The sequence below is a fragment of the Lepidochelys kempii genome, chromosome 2, assembly GCF_965140285.1.
Source record: "Lepidochelys kempii isolate rLepKem1 chromosome 2, rLepKem1.hap1, whole genome shotgun sequence".
NCBI classification, from domain to species: Eukaryota; Metazoa; Chordata; order Testudines; family Cheloniidae; genus Lepidochelys; species Lepidochelys kempii.
This window is the reverse complement of record NC_136381.1, coordinates 195,419,861-195,437,826: the sequence shown is the minus strand read 5'-3', so window position 1 is coordinate 195,437,826 and position 17,966 is coordinate 195,419,861. Positions and strand designations below refer to the sequence as shown.

General features: G+C 39.8%; 1 protein-coding gene across 3 annotated transcripts in view; it reads left to right on the top strand.

Moving 5' to 3' along the window:
* The window catches only part of GPD1L (glycerol-3-phosphate dehydrogenase 1 like), an 84,727-nt gene that overhangs the window by 53,499 nt on the left and 13,262 nt on the right, over window positions 1-17,966 (top strand). For all 3 annotated transcript variants that reach the window (XM_073333365.2, XM_073333366.2, XM_073333367.2), the window contains 4 exons: window positions 182-359; window positions 3,915-4,055; window positions 9,003-9,141; window positions 10,310-10,422. In XM_073333365.2, coding sequence (XP_073189466.1) covers window positions 182-359; window positions 3,915-4,055; window positions 9,003-9,141; window positions 10,310-10,422 — 571 coding nt within the window. The remainder of the gene's footprint in view (window positions 1-181; window positions 360-3,914; window positions 4,056-9,002; window positions 9,142-10,309; window positions 10,423-17,966) is intronic.

The window sequence follows — 17,966 nt, the reverse complement described above, 5'->3', positions numbered from 1 at the left end:
TAGTTGATTCCTTCCCCCCCCACCCCTTTTACTAGTTCAAATTTTTTAGATAGTAATTGGACCAATTGCCTGGGTATTTTGGAGGTGGGTAGGATGGTAGGTGTGTGTGTGAAGTGCACTTTTTTCCCAGAACATTACTATCGTTTTAGAATATCTTCTTTTTCTGTTTTCTTTCCTACAGGGGCTCTGCTGTTGCCAAAATAATAGGCAATAATGTAAAAAATATGCAAAAGTTTGCTTCCACAGTGAAAATGTGGGTCTTTGAGGAAAATATTAATGGGAGAAAACTGACAGATATCATAAATAATGAACATGAAAATGTAAAATATCTCCCTGGATACAAGCTGCCAGAAAATGTGGTAAGACTTGGAAGCTAAACTTGGCCTATATATGTAGATATAGATGTATCTATAGTGTGTGTGTGTGTGTGTATGTATGTGTGTGTGTATATATATATATATATATATATATATATATATATATATATATATAAAAATTGTTTATACTCAAAAGTGAGGTAGGAGTTTGTCTCATTCACTTTTTGTCAAACTCCAACTATTTTGTTAATGATGTGGGCACAATCAAGGGTTCCGAACAGCTGAGCTCTCTAAGGTAGTTGATCACTAACATAATCTTGTAATAGATTTGCCCCTTCGGTGACTTTATGGCACCATATGCTATATTGTGTATATATGCAAACATGTGAAAATAATAGATTTAATGCCTTTGCCCATAACTAGCATAAAGATTTGGCCTCAATTTTGGCAAGTTTGGAAGAAAGGTGGGATTTCAGACCCTCTGGAAGTTCACTACTGAAAGCTGCATTGAATTATATAAAAGCTGTTCACTTTAGTAGTCATTTATGCCAGTGTCAAGTGCTGCCAAAGCTAAATGGTGGCATTTTTCACTCAGTTTGCACTGGTATAAATAACATCATGATGATGATGATGATGATGGGCGATCACTCGTTACCAAGTATGATCATCTTCCATGGGAGTTATGGATCCTCAGGTGGCTAATAAGGCCAATCCTTGAACCACAAGTTCTATTGCAATGCAGGCAGATGTTTTCAGGCTCAGCAGGAGGCTGTTGACCATGACTGGAAGTCAGTCTCTCCTTCTTTCTGCACCTCTTGTCCTCTTCAGCTTGTTGACGAACAAGTTCAAAATGCAGGAGACCATCATGCAGGACTTCACTCCATTTTAAGCAATCCTGGGCAAGTGTCTCCCAAGTGTCAATGTCAATATTACACTTTTTTAGGTTGTCCTTCAGTAAGACCTTTATATCGCTTCCGTTATCCACCCAGGTTACGGTACCCTTCTTTCAGCTGAGAGAACAGGACCTGTTTTGGGAGGCAGTGGTCTGGCATCCGGACAATGTGACCAGTCCAGTGGAATTGCTGACGGATGATCATTGCCTCGATACTGGAGGTCTTTGCCTCTTCCAGGACACTAATATTGGTGCACCTGTCTTCCCATTTGATCTTCAGAATCTTACGAAGGCAGCGTTGATGGTGCCTCTCAAGCACTTTTTCAAGTGGTGTCTATAGGTTGTCCAAGTTTCAGACCTGTACAATAGTGTTGGGAGAATAACTGCTTGATAAACAAGAAGCTTGGTGTCTGTTCAAATGTCGTGACCTTCAAAAACCCTGTGCCGTAAATGAGAGAAAGCTACACTGGCACAGCTCAGGCGATGTTGAAATTCTGCATCAATATCTGCCTGGGATAAAAGATGACTTCCAAGGTAGAAGAAGTGATCGACATTCTCCAGTGCCACTCCACTGATTTTTGGTAGCTGGGGCATGTGATACCTCATTTGGAGAGCACTTCACTCTTCTTGATATTAAGAGTGAGACCAAGACATGCGTAAGCATCGGCAAACCCATTCAGGATAGTTTGAAGATCTTTCTCAGAGTGGGCAAAGATTGCGTTGTCATCAGCATACTGAAGTTCCACAATAGATGATGTGGAGATCTTACTCTTGGCTTTCAGCCTGCTAAGTCTGAACAGCTTTCCGTCCATTCTGCAAGTGATTTCAATGCCAGCTGTAAGCTTCCCAGCAACTAGGTAAAGAATGACGGCAATAAAAACTGCAAACGTGGTTGGAGCGATGATACAGCCTTGTTTTACTCCTGTTTGTACTTAGAAAGGTTTGCTCTGGGAGCCAGTGCTGCTCAGAACCGTCGCTTTTATGTTATCCTGAAGCAATTTTAGGACATTGATGTATTTATCAGGACATCCAATCTTAAGTGAGTACAGTCCAGAGGGCATGGCGATTCACTGAATCAAAGGCTGTAGTTAAATCAATAAAAGCCATGTACAGTGGTTGGTTTTGCTCCTGACACTTTTCCTGCAGCTGCCATGCTGTGAAGATCATATCCACAGTTCCACAACATGGATGGAAGCCACTCTGTGACTCCGGTAAAAATTTCTTCTGACAGGGGCAGAAGGAGAGTTGCAAGCTTCCACGCCAGAACTTTGCCTGCAATAGCTAGGAGAGAGATGCCACGATGACAACACAGTGTGGTGGGCAATCGTGAATCTGGCCCAGAAAGAGCTAGAAGTAGGAGGAGAGAGCAGCAACTGACAATTTAGTAGAAAAACCTATGGGTTAAAAACAGCCCGTAGCTAGATTACGGTTCTGTTGGTGCCATTGAAACCTAAACACTGCACCAGTCTCCTAATTTGAAGTAAATCATAGACTCCTAGAACTGGAAGGGATCTGGAGAGGTCATCTAGTTCAGTCCCCTGCACTCACGGCAGGACTAAGTATTTTCTAGACCATCCCTGACAGGTGTTTGTCTAACCTGCTCTTAAAAATCTCCAGTGATGGAGATTACACAACCTCCCTAGGCATTTTATTATTTCCCTTTTGTCATAGGCCAAGGAAACTTTGGTGCTATCTAGGTTGCTCATGTTTATTACCTCCATAACTAGTGTTTGCAGAGGCCACTGTGCAGCCCCAGAACTCATTTTTGGTGCCTCTGTTATTTCAAATGTGGTTAAACATGAGGACTACTTTAACGTCCTCATCACTTGTTGGAAAAGAGTGAAATCTGGCAAGTGGCTTGGAAGCTGGTCATCTTCTTGAAAAACAAAACCTTTTAAGAATCAAACATAGAACATCAGGAAACAGATGTAAGAGGGCCTGGTGAAAGTTTTGTTTTGTTTATTTAAACAGGACATGTCTCTGTTACAAGCTCTACGGTGGCACAGCTGTGGTGCTGCAGTGCTGTAGCAATGTAATGTAGGCACTTGCTACAGCAACAGGGAAGGGTTTTTTCCATCACTGTAGTAAATATACCCCCTCGAGAGGTGGTAGCTAGGTCTACAGTGTGCTTAGGTTGGCTTAACTACATCTCTAAGTGTGAATTTTTCACAGCCCCGAGCAATGTAGCTAGGTCGACCTAAGTTTTAGATGTAGACCAGGCCTCATTCTTCTGAGTGGAGTAGTGTATTAGACTGTTTGTCTCTTCCCTAGCTGCTGGTTTGGCAAATCAAAAACAGGCTCTAATTTTGCATTTCAATCAATTAGGTTGTGAATGTTAGTTAGTTAGCTGTCTGAACTCTGATTTGTAGATGCAAACATCATTTGCTCTTGCAAATTTGGTAATTAGCTGTTTAAATTCTGTCATTTTCAGGTACAGTTGATTGTGTCCACAATATTAGAAGGTGGGGAAAGGCCCCTTTCAAAATTTGGCCCAATAGGTCTTTGGCTGGCTTGAAAGCATTTGATGCTTTTGCATTTTTAGGAATTGTAACGTGCATGGTTTTTTTTCCTCTTATTGATATAGCATGATAGAAATGATCATTCTCAGAAAGCTCTTCTAGATTATTTTTAGAGAACTTTTTAATAGAATTAATTTCTTTTAAATTCTTTTGTTTCAACTCCCTTTTTCTCCCATAATTGTACAGGTTGCCGTTCCAAATCTTAACGAAGCTGTGCAAGATGCAGACTTGTTGGTCTTTGTCATTCCTCACCAGTTTATTCATAAGATCTGCGATGAGATCACAGGACGGGTACCAAAGAAAGCTGTTGGGATAACGCTCATTAAGGTATAATAAATGCTATACATTAACATTGTCAATATATAGAGGAATACGATCTTCTGAAACCATTCAACTGAGAGTTTGAAATGAAAAAATCTTTCCCTGCCAAATTTTTATTTTTTCTTGATTGTTCAGTAGAACTTCTTTGGGTGTACAATCAGAATTTGAGTCTTCGTCACTAGTGAATTGTTATACAGGGTTTATTTTATTCTGTCATTTTCAGTAAGAGGGAGGTGAGGCTGCTTACAAGACTAACTTAAAAAAATGTTTTGCACCACCAGGCTTTTCAGTCTATTACTTTCTGATTCTGGATACATCATTAGATGGAGAGCAGAGCATAAATATAATAGTCTGGTTGTTAATTCACATCCCAAACATTGAGCTGATCATTTTAAAAACTGACAAGAGAATCTCATGTGACTGAGTGGACAGTGCTCTTGTTCACATCAAAGATTTTGCTGCAACAAGAGAAACTGTTCAGACCCACCCAAAAAGATGGACCAGTTCCAGTATGGGAACTTGTTGGGAACAGCATTTTAAAGGGGCTTTCATAGAGCTGGAGGCAAGGGAGTTTCTGTTTTAAATGACATTTTGTTTCTGAGTATTAAGCTATGGTAGGTCTGGTTATTCCCACAAGCTTCTAGAAGACATTACTTTGTTCTTGCCCTTCATTTGGTTGAGGGTGGGAGTGCTTTATTTTCTCGGCATAAGTTCCCGTCTATTCTCATTCCTGGCACAGGTTCACCCTCCAGATCTTTCATTTTTATTTTTTAAATAAATTTGGCTCTCTTTAGTTTAGTTTAGCTAAAACCATTGACTCTTGTTTTTGTTGGTGTTGCCCCATCGAAGGGATTTAGTCTTGAAAGCCTGAATTTTATTAAAAGGTAACACTGCTCTAGTTCAGGTGTTGTATTTTACAGATAAATTTTTGATTATATATTCATTGAATTGAAGGATGAAAGAAATAGGGCACATGATTCTGGCATAGTGTTGAAAGCAATAAATATATAGCAACGAAAACTTCCATGTCGGCCAATAGCTATCTGAGATGAAAATAAAATCTCAGACTGAACATTTTGATGTCACCAAGTAGCCTACACCAACAGAATTGAGGACATGTTCCTTCACTCTCTTTTCTTAAACTCTTGAGAGGAATGTAATTGATTCTTCCCTAACTTATTCTGGCCTATTTGTTTACCATTATGTCATTTATGTCAATGTGAAACCAGAATAACTCTAAAAGTCAGTCTGGTTACTGTGGCTTTTACACAGATCAGATTTGGATCAGAAACTGGGTCTATATTCCTTTAAACATACAGTTTAAATTCTTGATAGTTATTGACTATATTTATGTAAAGAATAAATATTTAATGCACTGGTAAAATTATGCTAAGGAAAAAGTATTTATTTATGCCAGGGAAAAGATTTTCTATTTTTTCCATAAACATTAGTATATTCTTAGTCTGAATATTTAATGTAATGTTGGATGACATTTCTTACACAAGCCAGAACTGGTTACCAGACAACTTCCCATTGCTAAGCTGCTGCTGTGGTCCAGGAGGTGCTCTCTTGAAAGAAATGGTGCAAATGTTTTTTTTATTCTGTTGCAACTGTGTGCAAACTACATATTCCCTCTGTCAATGGGACCAAAATCTGTACAAAGGGGCAGAGATCTGATCTCACTAACAAAAGAGCATGTGAGAATGGAATCATTTCACCATTTGTAAGTAATGGAGGATTTTTTTATTTCTAAACACGTGCACGTGTGTGCATGCATACACACACTTTGTCTCCTTATATCTCTATGCAAGTACATTTAGTGTGGCTACTGGAAACAAATTCTGTAGTTAGTGTAGTTCTGCTCTGAACGAGGGTTATATAAAATTAGGGTGACCAGATAGCAGGTGTGAAAAATCAGGACAAGGGGTGGGGCGTAATAGGTATCTGTCAAGGTTCCTTCCCTACTCTGAACTCTAGAGTACAGATGCAGGAACTTGCATGAAAGACCCCCCTAAGCTTATTCTTACCAGCTTAGGTTAAAAACTTCCCCAAGGTACAAACTTTGCCTTGTCCTTGAACCGTATGCTGCCACCACCAAGCGTTTTAAACAAAGAACAGGGAAAGAGCCAACTTGGAGACGTCTTCCCCCAAAATATCCCCCCAAGCCCTACACCCCCTTTCCTGGGGAAGGCTTGATAAGAATCCTCACCAACTGGTACAGGTGAACACAGACTCAAACCCTTGGATCTTAAGAACAATGAAAAATCAATCAGGTTCTTAAAAGAAGAATTTTAATAGAAGAAAAAGTAAAAAGAATCACCTCTGTAAAATCAGGATGGTAAATACCTTACAGGGCAATCAGATTCAAAACATAGAGAATCCCTCGAGGCAAAACCTTAAGTTACAAAAAGACACAAAAACAAGAATATACATTCCCTCCAGCACAGCTTATTTTACAAGCCATTAAACAAAAGAAAATCTAATGCATTTTCTAGCTAGATTACTTACTAACTTTACAGGAGTTGTAAGGCTTACATTCCTGATCTGTTCCCAGCAAAAGCATCACACAGACAGCCCAAACCCTTTGTCCTGCTCCACAGGTTTGAAAGTATCTTGTCCCCTCATTGGTCATTTTGGGTCAGGTGCCAGCCAGGTTGTCTTAGCTTCTTAACCCTTTACAGGTGAAAGGGTTTTTCCTCTGGCCAGGAGAGATTTTATAGCAATGTATACAGAAAGGTGGTTACCCTTCCCTTTATATTTATGACCATGTCTATATAAGAAAAAGCCCCAAATATCAGGACTGTCCCTATAAAATCAGGACATTTGGTCACTCTATGTAAAATGGCATTCGTGCGGTCCTTTTTCTGTCTGATTTCTATATGTAGTATACTCTCTTTACAAATGAAAGGTATATGTTTAACTGCCAGACCTGCAAACTCAACCTAATATGTGAAAATAAAACTTTATTTATTTTCTTTAGTGAATGATAAGGTGAATGCCAGATGAGGCCCTGAATGATGCATCTGTAAATCATGTTGCCTTAAATTGATTATGACAGGGTAAATGCCTGGAATTCAGTAAATATTTGTGTTGAACAATCAGAGGAAATGGAATCCAACTTGCTTTTTTAACATTGCAATACAAGAAGAGCACAGGAGTGAAAAGCAATTTGAAATCTTCTCTGGCCAGCCTTTGGGTTGTTCTAATTTACATCTAGCTGCCTCTGGAGACCATTGCAGCATCTAGATCTATTGCCCTGGCCTATGTTGGGAGCCATTACATTGACTCTACACCATGTCGGGAATACCCCTACACTGTGGAAGTTCTTGGGTCAGATCCACCTGGGTTCCTGCTTCTTTTGAGATCAACTTCAGACCTAGTATAAGTAGGTGCAGCTCTCTTTGACTTCAGCAGAAGTTCTGTCTGTCCATGGCAGGCCTGGATTTAGTACCCAGTTATGTGTGATCTCTCTCACTGCAGGTTATTCATTCAGGTGCGCAAATTCATATCTAGGTAGTTGTTCCAAATGCCCTTTAAAGAGACTGAATGGCAGCTGTTGGTTAATTGCCTTTTTGGGGGTGTAATAAATAGACTGTCAAGGCATCTTTGGAGCTGTTAAAAAAACAACACATACATGAACATGCTTTCAGATTCTCATCACTCTACAGTATGGTTCACAAAGGTGTTAAGTGAGTGAAAAAAGTAATGCAACAGTATAGTAATTGACTTACGTTTTCATTGGCTGGTTTAGTACATGTGTCTCACAATATCTCTTAGTTGTGCAGTGGTTTTAAAAATAAACCATTTTTTGAGCCTTAGGAATGCAAAACTCTGCCAGCCAGGAATGTCTTCTGTGGCTTATGTAAAGTTAAATGGATTTCAGCAATGCCTTTTTATACTTAAAAAAAGGCCATGGTGTAGTTCAAAGTGATGGTCTTCTATGTGCTAGATATGAGAAACCATTTAAAAATAAGGCTTTACAAAGAAAATGTTTCTATAACCTCCTAAATATTTATACTTTTGGGAAGGAGGATGACAGTTTTGAGCTTTGTGCTTCTACAGAGGGGAAAAAGCACAGTTAATTCACATTTTGGTTCCATGGAAGAAATAGCTTTGGACGAAGGAGATTCTTCAGTTCCCTGAAAAAGGCACAAGCAGTCAGGAGTTCGGGATTCTATTCTCCCCTCTGGCACTGATCTACTCAAGGCACTTCAGTCTCTCCCTGCCCCAGTTTCTCTGTCTCTGGAGAACAGGGATAATGATACTTCGGTAAAGCGCTTTGAAATCGATAGATGAAAAATGCTACATAAGAGCAAAAGTATTATTAATCAGCTTCTTCCATATCTACAAACAGGCTTTTCACTTGTAGTAGTGTTCAAGATGACTAGAACTGATTGACTAGTAAGCCGTTGCTGTCATTAAACACGAAGCAGTTTCTCTGTGATATTTCAGTTTGAGTGTTTTCTCCACAAAATACTACATAAAAATATTAAAATCCAATCCTGTGAGTTTCTGTGCCTCAGTTTCCACTGAGGTCAATGAGCCAGCTCCTCAACAGCTGGAAATCAGTATTTCTCTATTGACTTTAGTAGGGGGACGTTCATTTACATCATCTGAGGATCTGATCCCAGGAGAGATGAACTTGCAGCACCTTACAGGACTGGGCTCTTTGTTTAGCACAAAATAAATCCTGGTGGTGTCATCTAGATGTTGGTAGTTAATTCCTAATTTTTAAGTGCAATTTTGTATCAAAGGAAGACCTCCTAAAAGGTCACAGCAGACGCAAGGCTGTATAGCCAGATGTGTGGGTGGCTTATCTCTGTGGTAGCAAGCCCACTATCTTCTGTCTTAACTGGATAAACTTTATTGTAGCTTCTACCCAGGAAGGATAATTGTGATGCAGTCTATTCTGTCTAATGCCTGTTCAGTAATTCACTTAAATGTTGGCTGCAGGGAATAGATGAAGGCCCAGAGGGACTCAAGCTGATTTCTGACATTATTCGAGAGAAAATGGGAATAGACATCAGTGTGCTGATGGGAGCTAACATTGCCAATGAGGTAGCAGCAGAGAAGTTCTGTGAAACCACAATAGGTAACAATCTGTGTAATTAAAGTGTTTAAATGTTGATGTCTATGCTCAAAACTCCACATTGAATAATTTGAACATCACTGTTGCCAGCTTTAATCAATCATTATCAGAAGGTGCTAAGTCTTTCATATTTAATTTCTGAACTTCCTATAATGTTTGCACTTCCAAATGTAGCAGTAGGGCATTGGGAGGAGAGATTATGAAATCTCATTAGGATTGTGACTTCAGAGCTGACTCTTATTTCTTTTACAATGAAATGAAATAATTACCAGGCCACAAAGTAACAATTATACTGTTCAATACTGATAAAGTAGCCATGCCACTGCTGTGCAGAACATTTTGCTACATAGGTTGCTACATGGTCTAATATCAAGTGATAAGATGTTTTTAGTACAGGTGTTGCAGCTTGTGAAACACTCTTTCCATCTTTATAACTTTTTAAAGGTACTACTGTATCCTTTGTAGGTTTTCATTGTAACTAGTTCTTCTAAACTCCAGGTGTTGGCCTTGATCCTGCAATTGGAACTACTAGCACAGATATCTCTGCACCCATCTAAGTCTGGAGAGCATACCTATTCATAGATTTCACAGAGTCTCACATGTGCATTCAAATATATGCAGCTGTGTGCAATCTGAGGGAGTTAATGTTGTTAGAACATTAATTTTTTTTTTTTTTTTACTTTTGTGTAGTTAGCTTTGCGAACTTAGTGTCACGTTAACATCTCTTGCATATAATTATTTTAGACGATTGAGTTAGTTTAAAATGTTGACAGACATTTCTTTTTTAGGGCAACATTAGCTTGCTGTGTTAATAAGGTATCTGACTTGTTTTATCAGTAGGTCTGGACATGTGCTTAAAGTACTTCATAGAATTGCAGCTGCTGAGAAGATAACTTGGACAGAGTATTTTAAACCAATTTTAATTATTTAAATTAAAAAAACAAGGGAAATGGATTTAAACAAAAAGGGTGTGATTGTTCTTCTGAGCTCTTAGTTCTTAACATGGATACATTTACCAATAGTCTTTCTTGATTGGAGGGAGGGGAAGTGGGGAAAAACAATCTTACTCCTGCTTCGAAGTATTCTGCTTTGAAGTATTCTGCCTTGCACTAAAAAGCCAGGTTAATAAATGAATAAATTATTCATTGCTTGCTTTTTCCCCCCTCAACAGGCAGTAAAATCCTGGAGAATGGCCTTCTTTTCAAAGAACTCCTGCAGACGCCAAACTTCCGAATAACTGTAGTAGATGATGCAGATACTGTTGAGCTTTGTGGTGCTCTTAAGGTACAGTTAGCCGTGCTGAATTTTTATATGACTGGGGAAGGGAGATGGGGGGAAGGAGGAGAGTATTTACCCCTAAAAGGTTGTCTGTGTATCTCTCTCAAATATAAAAAATACATTCTTTAAAACTAAAATAATTGAACACACAACTCTACAAATACTAGATATAAAACTGGAGTGAGGCATGTGGTTAGTGCATCGAGCTCTGCATCAAGATATCCTGAGTTCTGTTCCTACCTCTGCCATTTACTTGCTCTGTGGCTTTATGGACTTGATGCTGCATCTATACTCCTGAAACACTTTTAAAATCCATTCCAGCCTCTGGGCAAGGTCTGTGTGTACAGCAGCCCCTATGCAAGGGGAGAGGAATGTGAAGCTGAAATTAACCCTTTTTATACTGGAAACCACATAGTTCCCTTGCTCCCTATCCCATTTGTTTCTAGAAGCTGCTTCTACTGGCATGGTTATATCAAGCGTATAGGTGGGACACAACTCTGCTAAAACAGTTTTTTTTAAGACTTATCCCAGACCAGGTGTTTTAGCAAAGTTATGTACCATCTATACAGTTGTCTCAACTGTGCCAGCTGGAATGGCTTTGAAAAAGAGAGGCAGGGAGCAGTCTAGTCAGACTCTGCCTGGTTAGGTGTTGACTCCAGATTTACGTTCCTCTTCCCTTAAGTAGGTACTACGATGAAGAGGTATAAGGGCTCCTGGAGAGAAGAGTGAGAATGGCAGGGCTCTGTGCCCAGATACCAAAGTCTGGGTGAACCCTAGACTGGGAATTTCCTTTTTATGCCTGTTTTTGCTTATGGTACCTAGTTCTGGCTTATTCTGATAAAGCCTTGCGCCTGCTGAAAAATCCTGTGAATTGCTATTTTCATCCTTTCAGGTTAGAGGTAGTTTCAGAAGCACGGATGGGGCCTTAGTCTCCCTTGTCCAGTTTCACCACGGAAATAAGGTAGTAGGTTGACACTGACTTCGCTAGAACTTCTTCTACATAACACCAATGGTGAATTTGGCCCTCTGAGCCATAGTTTCTCCATCTGCAAATGAGAATAGCAATAAATACATTTCTGGGAGATGGGCAGTAAGTAGTAAGGGGACTCCATGAACATGAAATCACGACAGTTTTTAAAAAGGAGTTAAAAATAACTTCAGGTTCTGGACTCCAGTCATCATGCTGCCATTTTCTTACTCTTTAAAATGCTTTTTCTCTCCCCTGTTGCTATGTGATGAAAGACACTTGCAAACAATAAGGAAAACAAGTAAACTGACTAAGCACAAAGTGTTGTCAAATGTGTACAGAGTAAACCTAAAAATGGGGCATGTCTGTTAATTCCTTCCAGCTGTAGTAATTTGAGATAGTGGTTGCAACTGTAGTAGGTATAAATATTTTTTGGACAAGAAGTGGAATTTTTTTCTTCATTACCAGTGTGTCCTTCTCAAATAGTGAATGTTGATGCAGCACTTCGAAGATGTAAAGCGCTATATTGTTGTATACAAATCTGATGCATGTATTCTCCAAACTTGTATTGGACAAGGTTTGTGCAGAATGGCTGAACAGTAAAACAAATATTTTTCTATTCTTTCAAAGAACTACAAAGCTGTTTTTTCTTTTGTTTTTGTAACTGAATTGTACTGATAGGAAGTGAAGTGTCGCTTAAAATGATTCCTATTGATTTTTTTTTTCTTTTCACATTAATTTACAGGAAATTGTTATATATAAGTTATTAATGGCTTGGGCCCCTGGCCAGAAATACAATAGTTCATGTTCTCTAATGTTTGTGACGGGAAGCAATTTCACTGAACACAGTCATGTACTAGTAAAGCAACATTTATGGTACTTCAGAAAATAACTGAAAAGAAAAATAAAGCTTATAAATATAATAAAGTAATACGTACTGGTAGTCAGCATAAACACTGTGTAATGATTAGTAAATGTTACATGAAATACTCTGTTTTACTTGAGGGGCTGTTTGGTTCCTGGTTCTGTTAGTCAGGTTGAGGTGGTTGTGTGGGAAATCATGGAGTCTTAAACTACTGTGACAAAGCTCTGTCCTTGTCTCCGTGGGTCCCGCATTTCCTGGCAGATTTCACTAGCCTCAGAGGCTCACTGTGACCCTCCACATAACCCGTCTCTCTCTAGAGACAAGGGTCACAGTCTACTGAGCCATTTTCATCATAAGCCAGCAAGGGAGGTGAGGAGAAGCTATCCTCCCTTGCACAATCTCTGTTTCTCCCAGTCTCTGATTAATCGCAGGGTGGGGGGCAAAGGAGGGAGCCCAGGCCCACCCTCTACTCCAGGCTCCAGCCCAGGGACCCTAATAGTATCGGCTCTGGTAGCTGACTTTTTAGAAACATGACACTTACAATTCCCTGGGCTACTTCCCCCACAGCAGCCCTCGTTTCCTCAAGCTCCACTTCACCCTTACTTCAGGACCTCCTTCCTTGTGCCTGATATGGTGTGTACTACTCATCTCTCCAACAGCACAGCTTCCTCCCACATCTCCTGACATGCACACCCACCTGACTAACTGGGAGGCTTTTGATTGGTTTCAGCCAGCTCCTGATTGGCTTCAGGTGTCCTAATCAACCTAGCCTTCTCCCTGCCTTCTAGAAAGTTCTTAATTGGCCCCAGGTGTCTTAAATGACCTGGAGCAGCTGCCATTTAACTTATCCTGGTACCAGGGATTTGTTTACCCTGGAGCTAATATATCTATCTCCCACTACTTTTCTATAGCCATCTGGCCTTGCTCCGTCACACTACATTCAGGTAATTTGCAGGAGATGAGGAGCCTGGTTTTCAGACAGCTTTTGCTGTGAATCTGGCATATTTAAATCCTGCTTGAAATTATGTAACTGGCAGGAAACCTGTGATGGACTGGTAGGCTAGATTCTGATCTCTGTTATGTTAGCGTAATCTGGAGTTATTCCACTGGCCTTTACTGCAGTGATTCTGAATTTATACTGATGTTACGGAGATCAGAATCTGGCCTAGTTTATCCACTGCTTTCAGATGTTCTAGTGGTGATATGCAGAGTCACCAAGAAAACATCCCTGTACACAATCCTGTTAGAGTTGGTCAGAAAATTTTTACAGATTTAGATTGTTCCCTTTTTTTGATTGTTGAAATTTCATTTTGACATTTTCTGACCCCTCTAATTCCTGTATACTTCTGGAAGAAGGAACTGTCTGGGAACACGAAAACTCTTGGAGACATAGAGGTGGATTTAAGCCAGTGAATGTTGGGTTTTGACTTCAGCTCAGAGAGTGAGCTCTAGGTGAAAGGGACCTTGAGATTGGTATGTCTAAACTCCTGTAGGACTTGGATGTCTGCTGACACATTGCTGGAAGGTCCAAGTCAATATAGACATAAGCATCTATCTGTAGGTGTTGAAGAATTTAAGACAGTTTCTCTTCTGAATCTAGATAGCTACTAAGATTAAATTTGCATATTTTCTTGATCTGTTCTTTTATTATTATTATGATTGATGTTTGTTAATACTGGTGTGAATTCATTTTAGGTCTTGTTACTCACCAGCTAAAGTCACTGATTAATGGTCTAAAAGGCCTAGTCTACTAGGGTCTGATGCTGACTGTTTAAAAGAACATGAAAAGGAATTTGATAAAATACTCTGCCCTGAGGAGACAACCCAGTGGGTGCTGATCACAACATATCGCTAATTAAACAAACAAAAACAACTTCCAGATTCACCTGTGAAGAGCTTTTCAGAAAATCAAAGATTAACTGAAGTTTTTCATGAAATAATAAATAAAAATCAGAGTGGTTGTTTAAAAGTAATAAAGGGTTCACATTAAAAAACATGGCCCAATCTGGTATAAATTCCCATGTGGTGTAAATCTTCATATTTCAGTTGACATCAGTGAAGCTACACCAAATGAAAGTCTGGCCCCATCTGTTTTTAACAAATCAAATAATATACCTAATGCTTTCATCTGTAGATTTCAGTCTAGCCTATGTTATAAAATACATTACATTATTAAAATTGAGTATTTTAAAAATGTAATTTACTTGTGCTGTTACATTCAGTCCCTCTTCTGCAGTGGAAATAGACAAATCATCTTTTACTTTCTGGTTCTCATCTACTAGGCTAACATTTGTATTACAAACAAAAATGTCTGTGTTTCTGAATTGTTCTTTTACAAACTCGTAATTTTTTTAATTTCATGAAAACCTTTATTTGGGTCTTACATTTTAAACAACACTTTTTTTTTTCTTGTCATGTAAAGCACCCTTTTTTTCTTTAAACCTAAGTTCTGTGCCAAATTTGTCCTGACTGTGGGTATGTAAACACTTCTTCCCTGAGCTGTTCATAATTCAAACATTGCTATCTTGGGCTAGTGCATTGAAAACCTCAATGTGAAACTGACTAGCAAGTTTACTTTAAGTTTCTAGCCTATCTTTCTTGCGTATACTAAGCAAAATGAGAACAGATAGTGAAATGTGAACTAGGCTACTTTAAAATAGAGAATTTTAAAAATTTTATTACTGGTAATTTAATTAACAATTTTTTTCTTTTGTTTTTGAAGATATGATTAACCTGGTCATATCTCTGTTTTTTAACAATCATATTTTAGAGTACAGATGTGTGCTAGCTTTTAAAATCTGTTAAGGAATTTTCCTGTCCCTTCAGTATGATTGGGAATTTACATCATGATAAACTGGTGAAAATTGGAGCTATGTAATTCACTGATTCGAGAGAGAATTTCTCTCTGAAAAGTGAGGGGAAAAACTATGTGATCCACGAGGACAACATTCTATACTGTGAGGGTACTGTTGTAAATAAAGAGAGATTCTAACATAACTTCTGCAACAGTGCCTATTTTAATTGTCTGCAGTACCACTGCAAACTGCAGTCTTGAATACAGTCGAAGGCATATATTCCATCCCAATACTTGCTTTTAGAGGAGGAATTAGTAAAATGCAACTACAGTATTTATTTTAGAGTATGTAAGGTGCTTACAGCAGCCACAGTACATGATTCTGGTTTCTGCATAGAACCATAGAATATCAGGGTTGGAAGGGACCTCAGGAGGTCATCTAGTCCAAAGCAGGACCAATCCCCAACTAAATCATCCCAGCCAGGGCTTTGTCAAGCCTGACATTAAAAATATCTAAGGAAGGAGATTCTACCACCTCCCTAGGTAACGCATTCCAGTGTTTCACCACCCTCCTAGGGAAAAAGTTTTTCCTAATATCCAACCTAAACCTCCCCCACTGCAACTTGAGACCATTACTCCTTGTTCTGTCATCAGCTACCACTGAGAACAGTCTAGATCCATCCTCTTTGAAACCCCCTTTCAGGTAGTTGAAAGCAGCTATCAAATCCCCCCTCATTCTTCTCTTCCGCAGACTAAACAATCCCAGTTTCCTCAGCCTCTCCTCATGTCATGTGTTCCAGTCCCCTAATCATTTTTGTTGCCCTCCGCTGGACTCTTTCCAATTTTTCCACATCCTTCTTGTAGTGTGGGGCCCAAAACGGGACACAGTACTCCAGATGAGGCCTCACCAATGTTGAATAGAGGGGAACGATCACATGCCTCGATCTGCTGGCAATGCCCCTACTTATACATCCCAAAATGCCATTGGCCTTCTTGGCAACAAGGGCACACTATTGACTCATATCCAGCTTCTCGTCCACTGTAACCCCTAGGTCCTTTTCTGCAGAACTGCTGCCGAGCCATTCGGTCCCTAGTCTGTAGCGGTGCATGGGATTCTTCACTTGTCCTTGTTGAACCTCATCAGATTTCTTTTGGCCCAATCCTCCAATTTGTCTAGGTCCCTCTGTATCCTATCCCTACCCTCCAGCGTATCTACCTCTCTTCCCAGTTTAGTGTCATCTGCAAACTTGCTGAGGTTGCAATCCTCACCATCCTCCAGATCATTTATGAAGATATTGAACAAAACCAACCCGTGGAGCACTCTACTTGATACTGGCTGCCAACTAGACTTGGAGCCATTGATCAGTACCCGTTGAGCCCGACAATCTAGCCAACTTTCTAGCCACCTTGTAGTCCATTCATCCAGCCCATACTTCTTTAACTTGCTGGCAAGAATACTGTGGGAGACCGTGTCAAAAGCTTTGCTAAAGTCAAGGAACAACATGTCCACCGCTTTCCCCTCATCCACAGAGCCAGTTATCTCGTCATAGAAGGCAATTAGATTAGTCAGGCATGACTTGCCCTTGGTGAATCCATGCTGACTGTTCCTGATCACTTTCTTCTCCTCTAAGGGCTTCAGAATTGATTCCTTGAGGACCTGCTCCATGATTTTTCCAGGGACTGAGGTGAGGCTGACTGGCCTGTAGTTCCCAGGATCCTCTTTCTTCCCTTTTTTTAAAGATGGGCACTACATTAGCCTTTTTCCAGTCATCCGGGACTTCCCCGGATCACCATGAGTTTTCAAAGATAATGGCCAATGGCTCTGCAATCACATCCGCTAACTCCTCATCTGCATCATAGTTTAAACAAAGACATATGAAGACAAGATCTTTATAATATTCCAGCTTTATTTCTTGCATAATATACTGGTATACAGTAGAAGATTATGATACAGCTATATCCCTGGACTAGTTTCATTCCTTTCTCCTCCTCCCTCACTCCTCTAAGCAGGGATGATTTCAGTATGGATGATTGCCTAAAAATTGAAAGGAACAGAAAATAAGAAAGTTTTGAACACAGCATTCTTCTGGCTGATAATTTTACATTTGAAATTATTCTGAAGCACATTTAAATGAAGACTAATAAGGGCTGTCACAGCTAGGTGATGAAAGAACATCTGCTGAATTTGCTGTTCAGACACATGTTCTGAATATCTGCTTCACTTGCTATATTTATTTTCTCTGACAATGGGCTGATGGAGCTATCTGGAAGTATAGAAGACGGAGAGCGCTGAAATGGAGGCCTTATCATAACTCATGAAGTGTCTTGAAATGTGAGCTGCAGTTCTGTCACTGGATCTGGTGGTATCAGGGAGAGAGCTAGAAATGGCTGTAAACAATAGCTTGCTGGTTCTGTGAACCAGGTATCCACAGGTTTGTTCTGTATCAGTAATGGTTCCTGTTGTGAAGTGCACTGAGAATTAGACTCATAGACTTTAAGGCCAGAAGGAACCATCGTGGTCGTCTAGTCAGACCTCCTGCAAATTGCAGGCCACAGAACATCAGCTACTCCTGAAATAGACGCCTAACCTCTGGCAGAGTTACTGAAGTCCTCAAATCATGGTTTAAAGACTTCAAATTACAGAGAATTCCCCATTTACATTAGTTTAAACCTGCAAGTGACCCTTGCCCCATACAGCACAGGAAGGAAAAAAAAACAAACCCCAGGCCGGTCTGACCTGAAGGAAAATTCCTTCCCAACCTCAAATATCTGTTGTCTCACTCCTTTCTGCACAATAGTATGTGTAAGCAGAAGGGAAAACAGGTTCTGATACTTGTATGGGTATCCTTAGAGACACCAGCTCAGGTTTGCAGCACAGATGAAAGCATGAAATCTCACATGGATTACACACTGCTTTTCCTTTT